Source organism: Ochotona curzoniae, unplaced genomic scaffold (assembly GCF_017591425.1).
Source record: "Ochotona curzoniae isolate NIBS_2020 unplaced genomic scaffold, NIBS_Ocur_1.0 contig_54, whole genome shotgun sequence".
NCBI lineage: Eukaryota > Metazoa > Chordata > Mammalia > Lagomorpha > Ochotonidae > Ochotona > Ochotona curzoniae.
The window spans coordinates 3,917-29,110 of NW_024466464.1; the positions used below are offsets into that span (position 1 = coordinate 3,917).

The 25,194-nt window shown below is 48.8% G+C and overlaps 1 protein-coding gene across 1 annotated transcript; it reads right to left on the reverse strand.

The window, feature by feature from the left end:
* Window positions 1–412: 412 nt before the first annotated feature.
* On the reverse strand, window positions 413–3,255 carry LOC121162745 (speedy protein E4-like). The gene is made up of 6 exons (XM_040989952.1): window positions 3,153–3,255; window positions 2,452–2,688; window positions 1,919–1,977; window positions 1,404–1,489; window positions 597–774; window positions 413–472 (listed from the first exon to the last, which is right to left on the reverse strand). Exons 1-6 carry the CDS (start codon window positions 3,253–3,255, stop codon window positions 413–415), a joined length of 723 nt encoding a protein of 240 aa, XP_040845886.1.
* Window positions 3,256–25,194: the final 21,939 nt, after the last annotated feature.

Sequence of the window (25,194 nt, forward strand, 5' to 3'; positions counted from 1 at the left end):
CCCCATGAGAGCTGCCACACAATTGTGCAGCTGCACTGGCCATGCTGGAGGTGTTGCTGGGGTGGAAGCTTGCAGGAGGGGACAAGGCGGCAGGGTTGGGAGTCAGGGGCCGGCATTGATGCTGGAGTGGCCAACGTGGTGAGGGTTGTTGGAAAGTGAGTGTGGGTGACTGCAGAGCACGGCAGAATTGAATGGGAAGTGTGGACATGCACACAGTCCCATCCAATCATCTCATCTAATCATCTCCCACTGTGGATCTGGACCAGGTTTAGAATGGTGGGGCTGACAAAAGGGAGTGCAGCTCAGGGTGCCGCCAGATCTCCCAGACTGGAGACAGCCCCCTCCCAGCCCACCCCGAGGACCTGCACGCACCTGCCCTCTGGCCGGTGACCACTGGTGTCAGTGCAGCAGCTTAGGCTAGGAGGGCCTGGTCTCGCCCCCACACCCAGAGCTCTGGGTCATAGGCTTGGATCTGGAAAGACAAACGTTCCCTCAGAGGCTCTTCCCTGGCCCTTCTTGCCTGTCCCCACATCCCAAGCCCCGGGCCCTGCAGCCCTGCTCCTGGGTCCTGCTCAAGCCGCCCCAGCCTCACCCACCTCCTCACACTCCTCCAGGGTGACCCAGGCCTTCCAGCCCATGCAGCGCATGAACTGCAGGCGCAGGTGGTCGAAGAGGGGCCGCTGGGCGTCATCCTTGCCGAAGAGGAAGGACAAGATGGCCTGCTTGGGAGGCTCGTCGTCCTCTTCGTCCTCCTCCATGTCGTTGGCCAGGTAGCTGGGAAAAGAAGCCCATCTCTTTGCGCGGGCCCAGCGGGAAGACCTCTGGCCAAGCTCAGCTTCTGCATGGGAGCCCTCAATGCCCCTGTAGCTGGACAGGAACTGGCAGAGAATGCCTCCCTCCTGGGCCCTGGGCACTGCATCCCTGCCCTCCCCCTCCCCACCCCTTCACCATGATGCAGGTGCACACACCTCCCCAACGACACAGACGTGCCCCCAAGGGCAGACACACCATGTCCATCCACTCCCGTGCACTCATTCCACATGCAGCTTGTAGTTCCACATTCCCTGTCACACTCTCTGACCCATGGCATGTACCAGGCAAGGCCTTGTGCAGAGTGAATGAGGTGCCACAAAAGGGCAGGAGCTGAGCTGTCATCTTACACTCAAGTAGGGCCAAGCCTGTAAGAGCCTGTGGGCACTGTGACGTGACCCTGCCACACGGGCCTGGGCCCAGCAGGTCAGGGATCAGAAAGGGTGCCCCCGGAAGCGGGCTGGGCAGCAGCGCTGGGAGGCCAGAGAAGCAGAGGGAGGGTGTGGTGTTGGAGCTGACTCTGCTGTTGCAGGTGGAGGGAGGACTCAGTCCTGCATGTTCCAGGGCAGAGAGTCGGGAAGCAGAATACTCACAGAGCTACGAAGAAATGGATGCGCCTGTACTGCCATGGGTTGAGGCCAGCTCGGCTGAGGTAGGCGATGACCATGGCCAGCAGGTACTGAGGGAGAGAGGGCAGCACGACACGAGTCATGACTTGACGAGAATCAGGACAGGGTGGTGGGGATTGGGGCAGTGGGCTGTTGCCACTCAGTGTAGCCTTGCCACTGCCAGGGCCCTGTGTGAGGGCAGCTGTGGTTCCCAGGGCTCTGGAGGAGCAGGAAGCTGGGCACCTGGGCCCTGATCATCAGGGACGCCCACGAGAGTTGTGACATCCAGGCTGGCCTGACCTGGGGCCTGGCACAGAGGCAGCAGTCTCAGTGGGGAGCAGAGATGCCACAGGCTCCGTCATACATGCGGGGCCCGTCAGGAAAGGGCAGGCACTGTGTGTGCGTGCTGGGTGGAGGCACGTGCAGGAGCAGATGACTGCAGGGGTGCTATGCCCTGTGTCCCCCAACCCAATCTATCCCCGTGTGTCGGGCCCACTCACCTTGTCAGATACTCTGAGCTGCTTGTCCCAGGCCAGGAACTGCTTGACCACGGGATCCTCTGGGGAAAGGGGCCAGTGTGTTAGACTGAGAAGCAGGCGGGCCCTGGCCTCTTCTGGGGAAGTGTCAGGTCAGAGCCAAGGGTCCAGCAGCCATGCAGAGGCTGGGCACATGTGGCTGGCAAGCAAGGGTCTGTGGCTGCCAGTGAGGAAGGGCTTGGTCCAGCATGGATGTGTGTCCTGGGCCTGGGCACATGCCCGTGGCTGCCCATGTGCCATTGAGGCCTATTTCAGTCTGTATGGGGTGATCAGTGGGTGACAGCCCAGCATTTGCAGTGAGCCCGGCATCTCCGCAGCCCCGCTGGTGGACAAGGGCAGCAGGAGCTCATGTGTATCAGAGAGGCTGGCAGATCCAGGGCTCTCCCCAGGCCCCCAGTCTCTCTGGCTACACAGGCAAGGCACCATCCAGGTCCCCCAGGACCTGTCCCTTCCCACCGAAGCACCCCCCATGACCCTCCCCGAGGCTCATGCCCTACCGAGCAGCCTGTTGAAGACCTTGTGGTGCTCAGGCAGCACCGTCGACACACGCTGCTTCTTGAGCCTCATCTTCAGCCCCAGGAGCCACTCCACATCCCAATTCTCCATGGGCTCTGTGCTTTGTGTGCACCTTTGGGTTGGTCTCCGGGGCCAGCTCGCCCTGCAGCCCCGAGGCCATATGCCCTGCATCTCTGTTGTCACCTCTGTCTCTGAGTCTGACCCCGAGTTTGAGAAGGCTGTGGACCAAGGCCTCTTTGTGCTGCCGGCAGAACTCTGGGGCTGGGAGCTGGTGTCCACGCGTGGGGCTGTGGGAAGGAATAGGCTCTGTTGTGACGGGCCATCTTTAGTTTTGGCCCCCACAGAATAACTGAAAGCTGCCATGCTCCCCAGCCCCAGCTTGGGGCCTCTTCCTGAGGCCGCCTGCTCCTTGACACATGGCACACTTGGTACCACCCCCAACACCCAACATTGCCCAGCCTGTCTTCTAGCCTGTAATGGAAGCCAGGACACCTGCCCCATTCCCAATCCCCCCACTGCCGTGCCTAGCTCCCTGGGGTTGTGTCCTTGTGGGCATCCTGGTCTCCTCTTGGAGGCCTCTCCTCCAATCCTGACTCCCCGAGGCCTTCTTTGCCATCACACTTGTCCTCAGCTCCCTAGGACTGCTGCCACCCTCCTCCTCCCCAGTGAGATTGTGAGTCACCTGCTCCCTCGGGCCCCTCATCTGATGGTCCTGGGACCTCATCATCCACCAGCGCCTCCAGGGGACAGTCCTCGATCTGGGGGTCCGGTTCGCAGCTGGCCATGGTCTTTCTCAAAACCCTGGCTCCCTGTTGCGGACCCACACCCTGATCTCTCTCAGTGCTTCCCGATCAAGCCTGGCTGGCTCAAGCGCACCGTGTCGTATCTTCCTCAGCGTGGGAGTCAACACTGAAGCCCAGCTCGGAGAAGATGCTGTTAGCCAGTGCTGGCAGGTGCCAGTGAGTGTGGCTCCTCCAATCAGGAGGGGCAGAATCCTCTGATGTCATCTGTTATTCCAACCTGGCAACCAGCTCGAAGCATCGCAGGAGTAACTGCCATACCTGCCTGACACTTGACCCTGTGTGGACCATTTGTTTGGTTGACCCAGGACCCCATCTCTGACCACACTGTCCACAGCCACAGTCCAGGCCTCTGGCCTCCCTACTCATCCACATCAAGTGTGATAAAATGATTTTATTTTGATGTTGATGATGTAGTTGAGATGGATCCATGTCCATGTGTACCAGTGTATCCCATGGGAAGGGTGGAGGAATAGGCTCCCATGCATGACACCATCGCTTCTGATGTTCATTTTGTTCTCTTTGTTCTTGGGGAAAGGGAAGAAGAAGAGGTGAAGCCATACCCAGCATCCTAACCGCATGAGTGCCGGGGGGTGGAGGACAGCCACCCCATATCATCCCAGGGTCCCAGATGTGGATCAGGGTGTGAGGGCACTGCGCAAGGGGTTGTGATAGTTCTGAAAGGCTGTTGGTTTTGTTGCTGCAAGAATGAGGAAATTCTTCCAAGGTCTGCTGGCTGACATTGTCCACCTGAGAGTGTCCGTTTGCCCCGATGCTTGATGCTAAAGCCTGGTTTGGAGAGTTGTCCGATTGGTTCTGTCTCCCATCGTCTACATGGTACTCAATGTCCTCTGCAGACCTGGGTGAGCTGCCATCTGCCCCAAGTGCATCTGGGCATGCTGTCCACTGCTCAGGCTTAGCAAGTGAGGAGGCCCAGTTCTCCAAAATCCATGAGATCTAGTTTCTGTTGGTGAGAGATGTGTCCTGTTGGCAAGAAACAGATGTGTTTGTTTTTCTTTTAGATCTAGTCTACTAATCTATGACATTTGATTGAGGAGTTGAAGCCATTTCTCTTCAGTGTTAGTGTAAATGGGTGGTAATTTGGTCCTGTCATTTTAGCAATGTGTTGTTCATTGATTGAGTCTTCTGTTGTTCTTTTCTTGGGATGTTCTTGGTTTTGGTGGGTGCTATTCCTTTACTCTGTGAAGAGAACCTGTTTAAGTCTTCTGTGTAGTGCAGTTTTGGAAGAGGCAAATTCTTTTCCCTTTTCTTTGCTTTGGAAGCATTTTATTTCATTTGTGAAGACAAAATTTAGCTGGGTACGACATCGTGGGCTGACCATTTTGTGCTTTGAGGATTGGGAAGATGTTGCTCCATTCTCTTCTGGCCAGTAGAGTTTCCTGTGAGAGGTCTCCTGTGAGTTTAATTGCCATTTTTGTTTCTTTTTTTTTTCTTTTCTGTTTGTTCTTTTGTTTTGTTTTGTTTTTATTAATTACATTGTTTTATGTGACACAGTTTTACAGGTTCTGGGATTCCCCCACCCCTCTGCCCATGGTGGATTCCTCCACCTTGTTGCATGACCAGAGTTCAAGTTCAGTTGAGATTCTTTCTTTGCAAGCATATACCCAGCATAGAGTCCAGCCCCTTGTAGTCCAGAGAAGTTCAACGGCTTGCTGGGGAGACCTTCTCTGGTCTGAAGGGAGAGCCAGCAGAGTATCATCCCAATCCATTAAAAGCCCCATCGTAACATCAGCAAGAATTGATACTATAATGGAATTAACTGACATAGTATTGAGTAAACAATATGTAAATGAAAAAAAGAATGCAAGTTCTTCACCACATCCTGTGACTACTTCATTGACATTTGTATTTTAGTTTATATACAGCCGGATTCTATACATCTTAAGATGGCTCTAGATTACTGTTCAGCTGTCTTGTGTCTATTTTCATTCTAATATTTAGTCATGTTTTGTGGTGAAGATCGCTTTTGGTTAAGTGTGTTGGGAGTTCTGTGCACTTCCTGGGTGTTGTTTCCTAATTCTTTCACTGGATTAGGGAAAATTTCCCTATTATTTGGTTGAATACACCTTGAATCCCAGCTTCCCTTTCTATACCTCCTGGGATACCCATGACTTTTGTTTTCTTTATTTGTGATAATCTTCACAGGGATGATTAGGGCAAGAAAGGGTCAAGGGCTACAGGAAAGTGAGTAAGGCTATGCTTTGCTCAATGTTTTTCACCCAAACCCTTTTTTTGAATTAATTAGGTTGCATTATGTGACACAGTTTCATAGGCTCTGGGATTCCCCCAATCCCTCCCCTTGCCCTCCGCTCAGTGTGGATTCCTCCACCTTGTTGCAGTACTACAGTTCAAGTTAAGTCCAGATTCTTTCATTGCAATCATACACCAAGCATAGAGTCCAGCATCTTATTGTCCAGATACATTCAGCAGTTTGTTGGGGAGACCTTCTCTGGTCTAAAGGTAGAGCTGGCAGAATGTCATCCCTATCAATTGAAAGCCCCAGCACAACATCAACGACAGTTTGCAACATTATGGAATGAATTGACATGGTATTGAGTCATCAATATGCTAAAACAATGCAAGTTCTTAACCACATCCTGTGACTACTTCATTGACATTTCAATTTTTGTTGATACACAGGACTGGCTGCTATACACCTTGAAGTGGCTATGGGGTGCTTTCAGCTGTCTCGTGTCTATTTTCATTTTAGTATTAGGCAGTTTACAGTGTTGAAGCATAATTTTGCTGAACTTGGCAGATTTTAGGATAGTCTAAACTGGCTTGTAACTTCAACAAGGCATTTGTCAACAGTTGAGGTGCAGAAGCGTTTTAGGAGGGGTGTGCAGAGAAATCTCCAATTCCCTAGTGAGGAGTAACTAATCCTTTGTTTCCTACCTCGTAAGGTTTATGTGGATCCATGCTGACCATTTCCTGTCTGGTTCTAAGCTTTGCTTGTATTTCTGTGTATCTATTGTAGTTTTCTTGGGGGTGGGGGCAGGGGATCCGGAGCGACCCTGATGGTCGTTGCAAGAGAGGGTGGGGATCCAAGTAGGAACTAAGTAAGGACCAGAAAAAGCTGCTCTGCCTGGTCCCGAAGGAAGCCTACTGTTGTTGTGTTTCTGCAGACGACTCTGGGCTCCTGGCTGTTGTTCTGAGGACCTTGGATCATGTGAGGAAGGATTTGTGCTTCTTCCATGCCATGTAGCAGATCCAGACGGGGCTGGGTGACCTCGGAGTTCTCGGCCTCCAGAGGCACTGCCATTCCGCGTGTTCTCCTTGGCTGTTGGGATGAAGTCCTTGGTGCCCGTACTGATAGTCCTTTGTGAGGATTCGAGAGTCTTGAGGGTTATCCCTCATATTCTTTTTCTTTTGTTTTTTTTTTCTGGTGACTTTTTCAGTTGTCTCTCTTTTTGAAAATAATTATTAATTACATTGCATTATGTGACACAGTGTTGTGGGCACTGGGAATCACCCCACCCCTCCATGAACAGACCATGTTTCACCCAATGAACAGACCACGGAACCTGCACTTCTGTGCATGGTTAAGGTTCTGAGATGAGCAGTTGAGTTGGAGGAATCCCCAGCGATAGTTTGTCTGAGGTGATTCCAGGATAGAATCTTGTGTGTGCATGCCAGTACAGGGTCTGGCACGGTTTGTCACCCGAGTCAGCTTATGCATATGCTGGTGGTTGCAATTGCTGGGTCAGTTGCCTTTCCAGCGCTGTCTTCCACATGAACCAAATGGTGTTGCAGTCCATCCTGATTCTGCCCAGCACACACTCGGCCCTCAGGGGGAAAAAAAAAATCATTGGGAATTTCAGCCTAGTCATAGCAACCTGCAATAACCCCCACCAGGCCCATCCCCTGCCCTGGTGTCCGTGCTTGCCAGTATGTACAGCAAACTGGCCCAGCCTGTCCCACATCCCATTCAACTCTCATGCATGTCAGTGGGCATTGAAGCCTAGTTCAACCCAACCAGCTCCACTCTCCAGCCCCCACACATTCTGGTGAGTGCCACTCTGTCCCACCAGGTCTGCCCCAGTCCTGGTTTTCAGGATTGGTTTTCTACTGGGAATGGTGACCCAAGAGGGAGGTGCCCATTATTTATTTCTGTCCTGGGTCCACTTCTGGATCATGCAGTTTCCAGGTGGTTGTGCAGTTTAGCTTGACAGAATTAGCCCCCAGTGCCAGCATGTTCCGTCTGAAGCTGTGGCAAAGGCAACCAACCCTCACCCATTGTGCTGTATGCTTACACCAGTAGGGACAGTCAGCCCAGCCTGGCTCTTCCCTGATCTGGCTTACATGAGCCACAGGTGTTGTAGCCCTGTCCAGTTTGGTGTGCCTGCATCGCAACTGATGGTCTGCAGTGGGAGTGGCTGTCCAGCAGGGGAGCCATCCACTTTTCCCTTCCAGCTTTGCCCTTGCCTCCCCTGGTTCTCACGTGTGCTGATTGGGTATTGCAGCCCAGTCTGGCATAGCCCACCTTGTCTTGGCATTTGCCAGTGGGTGCTCTAGCCTGGCCCCAGCTGACCGAACCCTACTTCTAGCTGGTGAGCATTACAATCTAGGCCAGCCAGGTAGGCACCCAATCCCAGCTGTACTGTGTACTGGTATGTGTTGTGACGAGGTGTGGCCTGACCCACACTCTGTCCTGGTGCTCAGATTCACCAGTGGGTGGTGTGCACTGGTTCAGCCTAATCTGCCACCAGCCTATGGCAAATATATGTTGTTGGGTACCTTTCCCTGGTCTGGTTCTGGAATGCACCTTATTGTGGTTCTTGCGCTCACCTGTAGGCATTGCGTCCTGACAGAATAGTATCCCAAGCTCCCCTATCAGAATCTCTCCCAAAGCCAATTTCTTGCACACTGTTGGGTCAGTGGGCTCACACTACTTAGTCCACATCCTTAGATCTGCCAGGAACAGTGGCCTTTCCGGGCTGGCCTACAAAGCATTCCAGTTCTTTTTATATTTTAAACTATATGTTCATTTTGATTTCAAAATCATACACAAAGAGGAAGAGAAGTAAAGAGAACTATCTTCTGTCCAATGATTCACTCCCCAAGTGAGCACAATGGCCAGAGCTGCACTGATCCCAATCAGGAGCCCAGATCCCCTTGCGGGTCTACCATGTGGGTGCAGGGTCTCAAGGCTTTGTGTTGTCCATGATTGCTTTCCCCAACAATAAGCAGGGAGCTGGATGAGAAGCAGGGCTTCCAGAATGAGAACCAGCACCCCTATGGGATCCTGGTGCCTTCAAGGCAAAGACTTTAGGCATTGGGCCAAGGCGCTGTGCCCTCCAGTTCTTACTGTTGCATGTTTCAGCACAGCCAAGACTTGTTCATACCAAGACACTGCTCACACAGACCAGTTGGGGCAGAGAACTAGGCTACTCCATCCTACATGTACCCCTGTCCTGCAGAGCACCAGTTCCTGCGCTGGCTCTTGCAGGCACTAGTTGGTGCTAGAGCCCAACCAAGTTTGGCACACACCCCCAGACGTGTCCACACACATGCTGAGGGATACTGCAGACCTGTCCAGCCCAGTTTGCCACCCCAATTCTGGCTCTTGCACTCTCCAGTGGGAACCGTACCCTAGCTGGGGCATCCTCTTACCTTCCCGAGAAGACCTGCTCCCAGCCATAGAGCTTGGATGTGCCAGTGCATGCTCTGACCCAGCCTGGCATAACCTGTCACCCATCTTGGCCTTTCCCATCAGATGCTGCAGCCTAACCAGGTGAGCCAGCCCAAGGCTCAATTCTTATGGGGACTGGGGTTGGGTGCAACCTAGCCTAGTCAAGTCTGGTGCCATCCCAGGCTTTCATGCTGCAAGTTGCTATGATAGCCTAACCTACTAGCACACAATGCATCTCGTGGAATCCTGCATATGCTAGTGTGCCACGATTTTCTCTGGCCCTGCCACATGCACCAGTTACCCCTCCACCAGAAATTTATGTGTGTGTGTGTGTGTGTGTGTGTGTTGCTACAGGTGCTGCATCCTGGATGAGCTGGGTCTGTTCCCAACCCTGAGTTTCCATGAGTGCCAGCGGGTTCCTTTGTCATGCCTAGCTCAATGCATGGCTAGCCTAACTCCTGAGCAAACCAGTGAGTATTGCAATTGCACATAGGTGAGTCCACAGATACCTCACACAATCTTGCTCAGACTTGGTTCTCTAGCCTGTTAGTATTATCATGCAACCTAATATTATCAGTCCCAATTTCTATCTTCAGAGGCAGGTGCTGTGCTCTCGTGGTGCCAGGTTGGGGCCATGTTGTTTGTGCCTCAGCTGGCGGCTAGGTCGCAGGCTGGATGGCCACGCTGCTGGGAGCTGAATTGAGGCTCTTGTGCCATCTGGTCCTCCTCAACCTACATTGCCCCACTGATAGGGCAGCATGCACAAAACCAAACAACACACAAAACATTCCATGCACAGGCTACCGTGAGGGAAGTGGAAAGCAATGGCTCCCTCCCTCCCTCCTGAGCATGTGCCTCTGAGCCAGCCCCCTCCTTGCCCCCTTCCCCACAAACACAGAATTCTCACAGAGATGTCAGTTCCTGTCCCGGCTGCTCTGTTTCCCTTGCAGCTGCGTGAACACAGCCTGGGAAGCTGCAGCAGTGGATAGCCGAATGGTCACCTGTGCAGGAGACCCTGATGAAGTTCTGGAATGTGGGCTTCTCCCTGGGACAGTGCTGGCTGTTGCAGCCCTCAGGGAAGGAAGCCAGCAGATGGAAGCTTTCTCTCTGTCCCTCTCTCTCTCTCTGTAGCTCTGTGTTTGTGATCAAGAAGTCCATGTTTGGAAGCTCTGGAGTTGGCAGGAGCTGCCCTTTGTACTTCCCCATACTCTGGCAGGCTCCCTGGCCCTGTCTTCACAGAGGGTGTCTGGTGCGTCCTATCAAACGCTGTTGCTCCGTTCAGAGGAGCACATAGAGCACGACTGTGTAAAGAGAGAGAGGAAGCCTGCTGAGCCTAGGGGACAGGTGGGGACTGTCACCAAAGAGACCGCAGGCTGCCTGGCCTCCAGCAGGAAGTATGGAGTGCTGGAGAGAGCAGACATAGCAGGCAAGGAGCAGAAGCAGCCAGCCAGGGCGTGGCCAGCAGGGTCTTCCTGCAGTGAACTGGTGACAGGAGGGGAGAGTGCATTGGCCTCAGGAGCCGAGGAGGAAGAGGTGTCCCCACCGCAGGTGTGGGACCCTGCACATGAGGGAGGGGTGGTTTTGTCTTCCCTGAGCACAGGTGAATGTCCCCGCTGCCCGGTGCTGCCCACAGAGGTGTCAGCCTCCCGCGTGTGCCTCTGGCCCAGCCCTGGTGCTTGTGGAGCTTTGTTTGGGGACTAAAGCAGGAGCTGACTTTCCTTGTCCCTATCATCTAACCGACAGGCCCCTGCCAGCTTTGCACCCTGGGTCTCTCTGCACTGCAGTGCAGGCCACGCCTCCCGCTCCAAGGCCCTTTGCAGGTGAAGAGTCAGTCACCATCAGTGCTCAGGGTCCAGCGAGGGAGTCAAGGGACCACCACGCCATGGCGCAGCAAGACCACCTGACAGCACGCAAGATGGGACAGAAAAGCCAGCATGCATGGTGGAGGTAAGAAGACTGTTTTATTACATGACCCCAAGAGGTGTAGTTCACGTTCTCCCTTCACATACAGACCATGGTCCTCATGCATGTTCAAGGTGTGAAGGCCAGATAAGTTAAAAAATTCTTAAAATTGTACAAAATTCCACATATATACATATATATAACAGTCAAAATGCTAACAAAAGTATGCAAGTAATGTGTCTTATGTGCAATAAATTTAATAAATCATCTCTAAATATAGCATTTCATAAGCATTTTTATAAAAATACATCATAATATGCATACATTATGTGAGAGCTACATATAAAATATGCACTCCATTACAAATATGAGCAAAATTGGATTGCAATTCACCCAAATTATTAGTTCAAATGCAGCAGAATTGAATGGGAGGTTTGGACGTGCACACAGTCCCAACTTATCATCTCCCACTGTTGATCTGGACAAGGTTTTAAAGGGTGAGGGTCATGGAGTGGGAGTCTAGCTCAAATGGCCCCCAGATCTCCCAGACTGGAGACAGCCCCCTCCCAGCCCACCCCGAGGACCTGCACGCACCTGCCCTCTGGCCGGTGACCACTGGTGTCAGTGCAGCAGCTTAGGCTAGGAGGGCCCGGTCTCGCCCCCACACCCAGAGCTCTGGGTCATAGGCTTGGATCTGGAAAGACAAACGTTCCCTCAGAGTCTCTTCCCTGGCCCTTCTTACTACCTCCAGATCCTGCTTGTGGCCTGGGAAAGCAGTCTAGGACAGACTAGAGCATTGGGACCCTCAACCTGCGTGGGAGTCCAGGAGAGAAGATTCAGGTCCTGGCTTCGGACATGCGCAGTGCGGGCCGTTGCCGTCACTTGGGGAGTGAATCATCAGACGGATGATCTTCCTCTCTTTCTATCCTCCTTTCTGCACATCTGCCTTTCCAATAAAAATAAATAAATCTTTAAATACAAAGAAAATGAAAAAAAAAAGATTTATTTCAAAAAACTGGAAAGGCAGAGTTACAAAGAGACAACTAGAACATAGATATAGATATAAATATAGAGAATCACCTGCTGATTCTCTCCCTGAATGGCCACAACGGCCAGAGCTGGGCCGTCCTCTGCTGCTTTCCCAGGCCATAAGCAGGGAGTTGGATCAAATGTGGAGGCTTGCTGGACTTGAACCAGCACACGTCTGGGATTCCGGCCAACAGCAGGAATCTACTCCAGCAAAGGGCATCACACAAGCAGTCATTTAAAACATAAGTGTGGACTGCTGTGTGCACACTGCGCGTGGAAATCCAAGGCAACAAGAGGGACCCAGGAAAGCAGCTCCTGCTGAGCTGGGACACACTGCAGCAGCACACCAGCAACCCCAAAGCAGCCACCATTCCCACAGCCGCCTTCCCACTGACAAGCCAACGGGGACAAACTGGAAGCAGCACACTGGAGCCCAACCTCTCCCTCAGCACAGTACAAGTGAATGGCCGAAAAAGCCCAATTAACATGCAGAACTGTCAGACTGACTCGGGGAAAAAGGCAAGATGGAACAATGTGCTACCTACAAGAGCACACTTTTGAAAAGGAAGGTGCAGGCGCCAGTAGTGCAACAAGTTAGCCCTCTGCCTACACACTGGCATCCCATATGGACACTGGTTGGAGTCCTGGCTGCCCACTAGACCCATCTCCACGCTGCTGGCCTGGGAAGGTGGTGGAGAGTGGCCCAAATGCTTGGCCCCTGCACCCACGTGGGAGACCTGGACAAAACCCCTGGCTTCTGGCTTAGGAGCAGCTCAGCTGGAGCAGCTGCAGCCATTTGTGGGGTTTAACCAGTAGATGGAAGATCTCCCTGTCTAGACTCTCTCAAGTAACATAAATGTAACTTTTTTTTCTATTTTTCACATTTTATTATTGCTATCATTTTATGATACAGTTCCATATTCTCCTATTCCCTCCCCAATTCCCTTCCCCCCAGTTCCTTTATATCATTACTAACGTATAGTTCTTCATGCTCAGTCATATGTTCAACATTGCGGGCATGGACAATGGCAGAGTTTAGAATCCTATTGTCAAAATATAATATGAACAGTTTCACTGTAAGTCCATCTTTGTCTGGAAACAGAGATGCCGACCACACTGCGTCCTCACATCTGGTTGTTAGTCTCCATTACATAACTACTGTACATTCCCTTAAATGAAAAGTCATGATACAAAATCAACAATAGAAAGAAAAATAGAAATTTACAATGCCATGAAGTTAAATGACATGTTACTAGATATGACAGTCTGCATTACACAGCTACTATACCTTCCCTTAAATGAAGAGCCACAAAACAAAATCAACTTCCGGGAGAAAAAAGAAATTAACAACACCAAGAAGTTAAACAACATGCTATTAATTTCTAACGTGTAGCTGAAGAAGTGAAAATCAAGAACCTTCTTGAAGAAAATGATGCCACTGCATGATCTACAAGTCATTGAATGATTTAATCAGAGGAAAGTGTTTTGAAGAGATGAAACCAACAGAAAACAACAAAACCCGTGTGATAGAGTTTCTGCTGATCTTTGTTGGAGTGTGTCTCCTCCAGACAATAAACAGATGGGTTTTGTTTTTTAATCCAGTCTACTAATCTATGATGTTTGAGTGAGCTTAAGCAATTTACATTTAGAGTTAAACATACATAGGTGGTACTTTGGTCCTGTCATTTTAGGAATGGGTTGTTTATTGATTTAGTCTTCTGTTGTCATTTTACTGGGATGTTCTTCCTGTTTGCCTTTGGTTTTGGTAGGTGCTATTCCTCTTCTCTGTCAAGAGGACATCTTGAAGTATCATTTGTAGAGCAGGTTTGGAAGAGGCAAATTCTTTTAGCTTTTCTTTACTCTGGAAGAATTTTATTTCATTTTCAAAGATGAAAGAAAGCTTTGCAGGGTATGTTATCCTAGGCCTACAATTTTTTTCTTTTAGAATCTGGAATATGTCACTCCATTCTCTTCTTGCCTGTAGAGTTTCCTGTGAGAGATCTCCTGTGAGTTTAATTGGCATTCCTTTATATGTCAATTGATGTTTTTCACGTGCACATTTAAGGATCTTTTCCTTATGTTCAATTGAAGAGAGCTTGATAATCATATGTCTTGGTGAAGATCGCTTTTGATCAAGCCTGTTGGGAGTTCTGTGTCCCTCCTGGATCTTGTTTCCCAATTCTTTCTCCAGATTAGGGAAATTTTCCTTGATGATTTCATTAAATACATTTGCAAACTCAGCTTCTCTTTCTGCACCTTCGGGGACTCCCATAACTCTTATATTTGGGCTCTTAATAGTGTCTTTCAATTCTTGAATACTTTTTTTGGCCTGATCCAGCTCTGCTTCCAGCTTTTTGTTTGCTTCCCCCTGGTGACAGGAGATATCTGCCAATTCTGAGATTTTTTCTTCTGCTTGCTTCATTCTATTTTGCAGACTTTCCACTGTACTTGTAATTTGCTCTACTGTGTTCTTAATTTCTGATATACCAGCCTTGATTTCCTTTACTGCTTCCTTAAATTCTTTGAACTCTTGCATTAACTTCTCATTTTTGACCAGAATCTTTAAAATGAGTCTTATGGATTCTGTGTCCCCCATTTTCTCAATGTCTTCCTCAGTTAACTCTGAGGTTGGCATAGGGTTTTGCTCCTTTGCAGGGGAGTTTTCAGTAATATTCATTGTGCCTTTGTCTCTTCTTTTGTTCTTGATCATTGTGCTTCTGGTTAGCAGAGTGTTCTTCTTGGGGCAGGTTTCTAAGCTGTGTGACCCACAGGTCTACAATGCGATTTTACTTATTGCAGTTGGTACACAACTTTTTGCTTGCAGCCACTAGTGCCACGACCTCCAGCGAGTTCCAGGTCCGGCTAATTATGTCAGATATCCACCATGGTCTCAACAGCCCAGCTCTTGGCTCACTCTCCACCTCCTGTGATACCGTGCTGAGGCTGCACTGTTGTCTCTGCAACCTTTCTCCCTCTTCTGGTTGGAGTGGGTTCCAGGATTTAAGAGACACCAGGTGTCCTATCTAGTCAGGTTGTTGTTGGTGCTGATCTTGTCGAAACTTGTTGGATGCTAGGTCTGGGTGCCACACGGACCTGTTTTGACCGGTAGGATGCCACAGTCGGTATTATTTTCCTGCGGGACCTCAGCAAGTTCTAGCGAGCTCAGCACATGTGCAGTCCCCTGCAGTCCCAAAGCTATTGCCACAGTGCGCAAAATGGTGCCCGAAGTGCTACCACAACAGTTCTTGATCTGCTGGCTGACAGCCTTTGCATTCACTGTTGAGAAGACGCGGGCCTGGACCTCAGCAGGAAGGTTGATCTGACTGTGGGTGCACGCTTTGTGCCACTCTGTGGATCACAGTAGTGCATTTTGTACCCTGCCTGATGCCAAGGAAAGTGGATTTCAGGGTATTTTTCTGGGTCTCAGTTCCAGAAAGTTGTGTAGCATGCCCACATCTGGGCTCGAAGCCTCGTGTGTCCCTTCCATATCTCAGCAGTTTTGGTAGCAACTTGTGTAACCATGTTTTCCAAGATGTGTTTCTGGAAACTTTATCCTCCTTGTAGGAACACTTGGATACTCTTTGAAAATAAGTGAGAACATAGCTTATTGCTAAAACTTGGGAAATGCACCTCGTCCGATCCTTTCTGAGAAAGTTCTCATTGGTGTTAATGTGTTTGCTGCCCCAAAAAGCCAACGAATTCAATGAACTCTAAACAAATTAGTTTCCTTTTTTAATCCTCCTGGACTTCAGTGCTTTGGCAACGTTGATCAAAAGAGTAGTTCTTGGACTCGGTGCGGTGGCTTAGTGCCTGAAGTCCTCACCAGTTCTTGTTGTGTGTGTTTGTATTCAGGAGTCATTATTAACCAAGCTTGGCTATAGCAGAGCCTACTAGAAATTAGCAAATGACAAGTACATATGGCAATTCAGTCTGAATAAAAAAAAGAATGGTTATTAGCCTGGTCATTACCCTGAAATCCATCATTAAACTGAAGTCCTATGTCCCAGCTGTATAAGTTATAAGCGACATACAGTGAGCAACCTGGGCACACTTACAAAGCTGTAAACATTCACCTTTTCCAGGCTTCTCTGTCCACAATGCTGTTACTGCCAGGCCTCCCCTCTCCTGGAACAAAGCATCTTACCATTAACATCCTCACTGCCTCGCCCAAGCAGTGATCATAAGGTGAGGAATACAGATATATATGCCATGTCAGGGGCTGCCTGTTGGAGTGTGTTGGCAGGAAGCCAGACAGTAAGCAGGCACTTGGGAAGCCAGGAGTGAGAGTGCCAGAAGGATAGAAGCAGGGGACCAAGAACGGCGCCGGTTCTAATCCCAGCAGCCCTGCTTCCCCTCCAGCTCCCTGCTTGTGGCCTGGGATGGCAGTGGAGTATGGCCCAAAGCCTTGGGACCCTACACCTGCGGGGGAGACCTGGAAGAGGCTCCAGGCTCCTGGCTCCTGGCTCCGGATTGGCTCAGCTCCAACCAGTGCGGCCTCTTGAGGAGTGAATCATTGGACGGAAGATCTTCCTCTCTGTCTCTTCTTCTCTCTGTAGTCCGACTTTCCAATAAAAATAAAATACATCTTCGAAAAATAACAGTTGTCTTAATGGTAAGGATTCTGATTAATGCCTTAGCTACCTAAATGATAATGCAGCAGAATGATCTGTTGTCCTGTCTGTGTGTCATTATTTAAGGGAAGACGTCCTGAAATCTTGGAAATCTAAGTCCTTTATACAGATTTGAGTTTTCAGGTGAAGTCTCTGTGCTCTGGATTACTCACCCCTGCAGAGCGGATTATTTCCTCATAAAAGCATCTGAGCCTTTCCCTCTAATTGAAAATAAAAATTAAGGTCAAGTTTTAAATGTAGTTATTAGAGGAGATATTGCGTCTCATGCTTTCTTTTCTTTCCTGTTTTTTTCAGTTGTCTGACTGCGTTAAGATTGGAGATCTGACTTCTGAAAACTGTCATCTTTTGGTTAACGTTCAGTCAAAAGGCTTGAAAGGCAGAGGTAAAAAGCCCAATTTTAGCAGGAGTATGTGCCATGCTTAGCTGGGTATGGTCATGTCAGATAACGATGGGGAGCAGGAAGGTTCCTGGGGCATCAGCCACACCCAGTCACTGGGAGCCGGGGCCCCACCTCTGGTTGGCATCACTCTGGTGCACAGCTACATAGCTGCCAAGGGGGTGGATCTTTGTTGCTCTTCCGCAAAAGGAAAAAATAAATAAATAAAACAGAAGGGGTGGGAGAAGACTTCGGGGTGCTGAAGGAGCTAATGGCATCGGTGCTGGGTGTGTGCTCCTCAACAGGTGTATCCAGATGTGTGCGTGTTTGCAGCCTCCGTATGAGACTCGTACCTCATAGGAGTGGTTTTAAACACGATGCTGTGTTAACAGTGAAGGGAAGCATGTAGTGCTTGGGTTTAAGCAAGAATGAGCCCAGAGGAAAATGGGCCAGGGCTAGTTGGGACACGAGAAAGGAGGGGAAGGAGGCGCTGAGGAGCAGCGTTGTTTGAACATGGACTCGATGATGGACAGTTGTGTCCAGATCATACGAATGCATGCATGTTGGCTCGAATATCCCTCAGCTTGACACCCGAAATGCTCTAGGATCAGAGTCTTTATGCTGTGATGCCACAAGCGGCAACTTGCACTCACGTGACAGGCCTCGGTCACAACGCAGTGGCACAGAATGTGCTGTGTGAAGTTGAGCCTGTGTGGGATGTGTGTGAACCCTAATAAATTTGTGTCCGGACACGGACCCCTCCCCAGAATCCCTGATTGACATATATGCAAATATTTCCAAATCCAAAAATGCTCAGAATCTGAAACACTTGTGATCCCGCACACTGAGAAGGAGCGCTCAGTTGGAGTGATGGGTTTGGATCTCAAAGGACGGCTTGCCTGGTCATCTGTGTCGACTTATCTGTGTGATGGAGCCATGACTGCCCTTTGCCCCTCTCTCCCTCTATCTTTCTGGGACTTCTTGAAGGGGTCTTGGGCAGTCAGTGTCAGAAGGGCTGGTGTGGCGGGGGCTCCAGCTTGATTCAGACAGACAGTGGCTGCTGAATTTCCCAAGCATCAGAGCGCAGGCCGACGTTGAGGGTGTTCGGCGTGTGGTGTCTCCGGTCTGACTCAGCAGCCACGCGCCAACAAGGTAACTGACAAAACAGCACCAGGTTTTCATTGTTTTGGGCAAATTGCAGCACTCGCTCCTGCCCTTCCCCCATGCCCTTTAGTTTTGAGTGAATGACCTTTTGTGATAGTTTTTGTAGTTTTGAATGTTCTTGGAAACACAATTTTTAGTTCAGTTAAAAATCTCAATGTTTGGTATGGTGGAGTCTGCTATACACACTCCTGAACTGCTGACGTAGCTTTCTGTACCAGGGCGCTGGAGTGAGGGGTCTGATACCATAGCTTGTACCAGTCACACTTTGTCTTAGACCCAACATACTCATCGGTGATAAGTCAGTATGATTTTTTTCATAAATCATTTAAAAATATGTCCTGTATTTTAGGTCGCTTTGGTCAAACCACCCCAGCACTGGTTGATTTTCTCAGGGACATTTTAAGAAGATCCCCAGAAGGAGGCCAGATTCTTAAGGTAACACACGCGGGTGGAGCTCCTGTGTGCTTTCCCTTCTCAGTACTGTTACTGAGAGATCCTGGTCGTGTTTGCATTACTAACGTGTTGTCAGGCCTGGAATGGTTGTGTTTGCTTTCCTGCATGACTGCAGTCAGTACAAGTGGAATTCCCAGGACCAGGAGACACACCAGGTAGTCACTGACTGATGGGTTAGTGCCGTGTCGCTGCGGCAAGCTCTCCCCCAGAGCCCGTGCAGGGTCACGCCGAGCCAGCAGGCAGGGCACATGGAGTCTGCAGTGAGTGGCCACCGACAGGGGCTCACTTGAGCCCTGGATGTAGAGGTTTATTTTTCTGGGAGGGCTTATCTAATAAGATAATTATTTTAGTTCTCTATTTCTGTTTATAGAATATTTGAATGTACTCACTCACAAACCAAACGAATTCTCGAAGAATCATGTAATGAACATTGTGTTTTGTGTTTGAGCTTGATAAGAAATCTTAGTTTACTGTAAGAGCTCAGTTGTATGTTTTCCTTCTCATGAACTGCGTTTATTCCCGTGAGTCTCCTTACCCTCACTGTATGTTCTGGGTTGGGCGGGATCTCTGTTGCATTTATGAGTACCTGGCGGGGTTAGCTAGGCACCAACTGCCGAGCAAGTTAGGCTCTTGGCGCTGTGGCAGTCCATCCAGAAGAGGCACCAGGGTTTATGTAGAAGGTTGATTTAAACATTGTTATGTTGCTGTATTGGGCAAATGAGAAGCAAGGGTGTGGTTACAGGCTGTTGTGAGTCTAGAGAGGAGTGAATGCAGTTGATTGGAAACGAAGGCCTGGCTGGTCTTACCAAGAGAGGCATTGCCTGTCCCGGAGAATAAGGCAGGAGGCAGGATGCGGCGTGGTCTGCTAGGTGGCTGGTGTGTGCTCCTCCCGCTGCTTCCGGCATGTGTGTGGTGATCTGGTCAGAATAATGTTTGTTCCTCGGACGGTTAATAGGAGTTTCGTCTATTGCCTAGAGCTTGGTCACCATCTTTCATTCACTGAGACAGATCTAGAATGACCCGAGGTCCAGTGATGAGTTCATTGTTGCTGTTTCTTAGTTTGCTCATGATCCTGGGAGGATTAAGGCGAGAGGGGGAAGAGCTTCCTGTCTTTGCTCTGTTTTGTTTGTTTCAGGTGTGGTGGATGGTTGGAGCCTGAGGTTTCCTGTTACTTTTTTGCCAGCTGTACTAGCTAAAATACATGTAAATCCCAAATAGATGTCTGAAGAGAAAGTAGGCTCTACCCCTAACTGCTATTGATTTTGAAAGTTAATATTGTGCCTTTCTGCTTATTTAACTCTCTGCTTTATATTCCCATAATGGTCTAATGTAAATAAAGTGGGTGATGTGGGGTGCTCTGTGAGACTGAATAAGGTAGAAAATGGGCAGTTACATAGATTGGATCCCTGAATAGCTTGTGAGAAGGCGAGTTGCAGTTACACAGCTGGTGAGCGATGCCCTGATCCTTTAGAACGCACTGGATGAATCGAAGGCCTGACCTCAAATCTCCCTTTTTGGCTCTGTCAGCTTTTCTCTGTCCTTACAGTTATTTTGGTTCTTGTCGTCGTCGCATCCCTGTTCCACTCTGATCTGATGAAGACTTTGCTTGTGACCTTGCTGTAGTATCATATAAGCTCTTCTCATTTCTTGTCCATCCCCACCCTCAATTTACTGATCTTAAGTTTCTAGGGCAGTAAAAATCTAATTCTCCTCAGAGTCAGAGCCTCATGAGTTTAATAACACACGGCCATTCTCATATTGCTGAAGACCCAACCATTTGAAGCAGAATGCTTTCAGTTGGTTTTGTCAATTCAGAAAATGATCACTTACTGATTTATCCTTCCTCTATGTATTTGATTTGAATGGCAGCGAGAGATGACAGAGATCTCTCGTGCACGGACTCACCCTGTAATGCCTGCTGCAGCTGCCGTGGGGTGAGAACAAAGCAGGGAACTGAGAACTTGTTCTGGGTCTCTCACATGTATGGCAGGGACCTAAGGACTGCACTGTCGCCTGCTGCGTCCTGGGGTGCCCATCAGCAGGAAGCTGGACTCCTACCAGGGCAGGACTCAGTCTACCCTGAAAGGGGCTGGAGGTTGCCCAATGACATTTGAATCATGGCGCCCAAAGCCTGCTCCTGGAATGTCCTTGCTTCTATATAAGGTCCAGAGTAAGTTAGAGATTGTATCACTGGAGTTTACCTGACGTCTTAATGATTATGGGTTGGTCGTTGCTGCCTTCGAGTTGAACAGAATCCGGGTGGTTGTGGTGTGAGTGCACAGGTCACTAGGCTTGTTGACACTGGCCGTTTTGGTGAGGCTTAGACAAGCGAGCGTAGAACCTGCAGGCTTCCCTTTCCTGTCAGGGCCACAGCCTGTTAAAGGGCACATGGACATTGATACTGCTTGGTCTAGTTTTTTTCTTTTCTAAAAGAAGGTTAGTTTGGTAAGCCAATGATAATGAAGGTCTTTTTTTGCAAATCTTTCGCACAAGCCCTATCCATGTGTGCAGCTAGAGAATGAATGCGTCCAGCTTGGAAAGGGGGTTCATTTCTTTGAATGAAGGTGGAAGTACTATTCAAACGAGTGGCAAAGTTGTAAATAGTACCAGGGTTAATATTCAGACAAAAAGCAGAGTGTGAAAAGGTGCATTTTGGGTGAATATAACTGGAGAAGGACTTTTGAACCATACATTCAACAAATGCATGGAAATGCATATTCTGAACAAACTAGAAATGAACTTCAAAATATTTTGCATAAAAACAAGCCATTTCTCATGTACTTTTTTCTTTTTAAAGATTTATTTGTCTATTGGAATGTCAGATATACAGAGAGGAGGACAGACAGAGAGGAAGATCTTCCGTCCGATCATTCACTCCCCAAGTGAGTGCAATGGCTGATGCTATGCTGAACCGAAGCCAGGATCCAGGAACTTCTTCCAGGTCTCCCACACGGGTGCAGGGTCCCAAGGCTTTGGGCCGTCCTCGACTGCTTTCGCAGGCCACAAGCAGGGAGCTGGAAGGGAAGTGGAGCTGCTGGGATTAGAACCGGTTCCCATATGGGATCTTGGTGCATTCAAGGCGAGGACTTGAGCTGCTAGCCCACGCTGCCGAGCCCTCGGCTAGTACTTTTTGAAGTCCCCTGGTATATATGTGACAGTTGCTTTCAGTGATGACATTGCTGTTGTTAACAATAATGATGCACATAGTGGACCTCCTCTAGGTATGACTTTCAGAATATTTTAGGTAAATACAAACATGGGCAGCAGATAACTGTATGATTAAATGTAATTGTCTTTCGGCATATTTTGTGATCAGGAATGAATTCAGAATGCAGAAGACGCTGGGGCCACAGAAGTTCAGTTTTTCTACGATGAAACTCAGCATGGAACGGAGACGCCGTGGTCAAGGCCATGGTGCCGTCTCAGGGTGAGAAGCAGCTGCGCTGCCCTCCCACGTGCTGTGCTTTCCCGTGGCTCACAGCACTCGCACTGCATGTCCCATCGTTTGAACGTCACTTCCTAGTGTCCTGCAGCCTGCTTCTTCAGACGTTTTTCTGTGTGTTGGGAAGCTAGCTCTGCTTGTGCTGTTTTCAGAGAAAAAAGAATAAAACCCTCAAGTTCAAGATCAAATAAGATCTGATGTTAGCCGGGTGGTTGTGAAAGACTGTATGTGACGGAAAGTACTTGGGAACAACACTTCAGACCATTCTAGCCCGATTTTTAAATAAATGCAAGTCAGTTTTTTAAAGATTTATTTTACTTTTATTGGAAAGTCAGATATAGAGAAAGAAGGAGAGACAGAGAAGATCTTCTGTCCGTTGATTCACTCCCCAAGTGGCTACAATGGCCAGAGCTGAGCCAATCTGAAGCCAGGAGCCCGGAACCTCTTCCTGGTTTCCCACACTGGTGCAGGGTCCTAAGGCTTTGGGCCGTCCTCCACTGCTTTCCCAGAGCACAAACAGGGAGCTGATGGGAAGCAGAGTTGCTGGGATTAGAACCGGCAGTGAGAAGGCAAGTGGGGCATGTGTGTGGGGTAGCCTGGTGCCCGCTCTGCCTCGGGGCTCTGTCCTGTGCCAGACATGACAGCCAGAGCCAGCCCAGCCCCACAACCCAAGGGCGACAAACACCCACCATGTTCCCCCACCAGACTCCTGGACCTCCACCCTTGTGCTGTTCACGGCCAGGGGCCACAGTGCACACGGCCAGCCCACCAGCTGCTGGACTTCCCCGTCACCTCCTTTTTCTTTTTAGATTTTTTCAAATACAAGTGGAAAAGCAGAGTTACAGAGACGAGAGACAACTAGAGATAAAGATATAGAGAGTCACCTGCTGATTCTCTCCCTGAATGGCCACAACGTCCTCTGCAGCTTTCCCAGGCCATCAGCAGGGAGCTGGATGGAATGTGGAGGCTTGCTGGGTTCATGCTGCAAGCTGCTATCCAGTTGTCCCAACAGCTTTGTGGAACAGAGCCGGCTTCCTCCATGGATTGTTTTCAGGTTTCTTGTCAAAGATGAGTTGTGTGTCCATGTGTGGGCTCCCTTGTGGTGTGTCTCTTCTGTTCCGCTGATCTTCTTCTCTGTTTCTGTACCAGTACCAGACTGTCTGATGACCACTCAGGGTAGTTTTGGCTATTTGTTGTCTCTTGTGATTGCAGATGAACTTTTGTATATTTTCTATTTCTGAGAAGAATGTAGTTGGGATTTTGTTTGGCATTGCATTGAACCTGTATATCACTTTTGATAATACATGTATTTTGAAGATGCTGATCTTGCCAATCCAGGAACATGATAAGTTTCTCCATGTTTCAATATCTTCTTCTCTTTCCTTTTTAAATGTCGTATGGTTTTCATCATGGAGGTCCTCTGCATAGTTAGTTAGCTTAATTGCAATGTATTTCAGATTGCTCTCCGCAATTTGAAAAGGGCCTGTAGTTAGAATTTCTTTCTCAGCCACGGAGTTATTTGTGTACACTGGCGCCATCGATTTGTCTTCACTCATTTTGTGTCCTGCTAGCCTGTCAGTCTCTGATGAGTTCCAGTAGTGTCGACTGAGGTTTTTGTTTCTCCTGTGTAGAGAATCGTGTCATCTGCAATAGAGATCATTTTGGTTCCTCGCTTCCAATTTGGATTCCTTCAATTCCTTTTCCTTGCTAATAGCTCTGGCAAGGACTTCCAATACATGTTGAAGAGTAGTGGTGACAGTGGCCATCCCTGTCTCATTCCAGATTTTAGTGGAAAGGCTTCCAATCTTTTCCCAGTTGGAAGGGTGCTGGCATTGGGTTTTTCCTAAGTTGCTTTGATTTCATAAGTTGCTTTGAATGTTCCTTCTATGCCTATGTTGCTTAGGGTTTTCAGCATGAAGTGGTGTTGAATTGTATCAAATGCCTTCTCTGCATCTATTGAGAGGATCATATGGTTTTTATTTTTCATTTCATTGATGTGATGTATTACATTTCTTGAATTGTGGATGTTGAATCATCCCTGCATGCCTGGGATGAATCCCACCTGGTCCAGGTGAATGATCAGCCTGATGTACTGTTGGATCATGTGGGCTAGTGTTTTTTTTTTTCTTATAAAGATTTATTTATTTATTGGAAAGTCAGATATACAGAGAGGAAGATCTTCCGTCCGATGATTCACTCCCCAAGTGAGCACAATGGCTGATGCTATGCCGAACCAAAGCCAGGATCCAGGAACTTCTTCCAGGTCTCCCACACGGGTGCAGTGTCCCAAGGCTTTGGGCCGTCCTGGACTGCTTTCGCAGGCCACAAGCAGGGAGCTGGAAGGGAAGTGGAGCTGCCAGGATTAGAACTGGCTCCCATATGGATTCCCGGGCGTTCAAGGCGAGGACTTGGGCTGCTAGGCCATGCCGCCGGGCCCTCAGCTAGTGTTTTGTTGAGGATCTTTTCATCTATGTTCATCAAGGATTTTGGTCTGTAGTTCTCTTTTTCTGTTGTTTCTCTATGTGGGTTTGGAATTAAGGTGATAGTGGCTTCATAGAAATGGTTTGGAAGAATTGCCTCTCTTTCTATAGTTTGGAAAAGCTTGTGGAGGACTGGGGCCAGTTCCTCTTGGTGTGTTTGGGAGAGTTCAGCAGTGGTGCCGTGTGGTCCAGTACTTTTCTTGTTTGGGAGTGCTTTAAGTACTGATTCAATCTCAGTGCATGTTATAGGTCTATTTAGATTGTTAAGTGCTTCTTGATTCAGTCTTGGTGGTTTGTATGTGTCCAAACATCTATCCATGTCTACTAGCTCTTCTGATTTGTTTCCGTAGAGTTGCTTGTGATAGTTTGTAAGAATTGTCTGTCTGTCTGAGGTATCAGTTGTTATGTTTCCTTTCTGATGTCTGATGCTATTGATGTGTATCTTCTCCCTCCTTGTTTTGAAGAGTTGTGCTAGTGGGGAGTGTATTTTGTTGATTTTCTCAAAGAACCAGCTCTTTGATGCATTGAGCTGATGAACTGTAGTCTTGGTGTCTCTTTGGTTTATTTCCTCCCCTATTTTGATGATTTCTTTTTCCTTCATGATCTTGGGATTGCTTGCTGTTGTTGGTCTGGTTTGTCTGACTCCTGTAAGGAGAGTGGATTTACTTGATGCTTTTCTAGTTTCTGAATGTAAGCATGGATTGAGATGAATTTTGACACTGGCTTGATTGTGTCTCATCAGTTTTGATCTGTTGTGTTGGTGTCTTCATTGGTTTCATGCAATTTTAAAATCT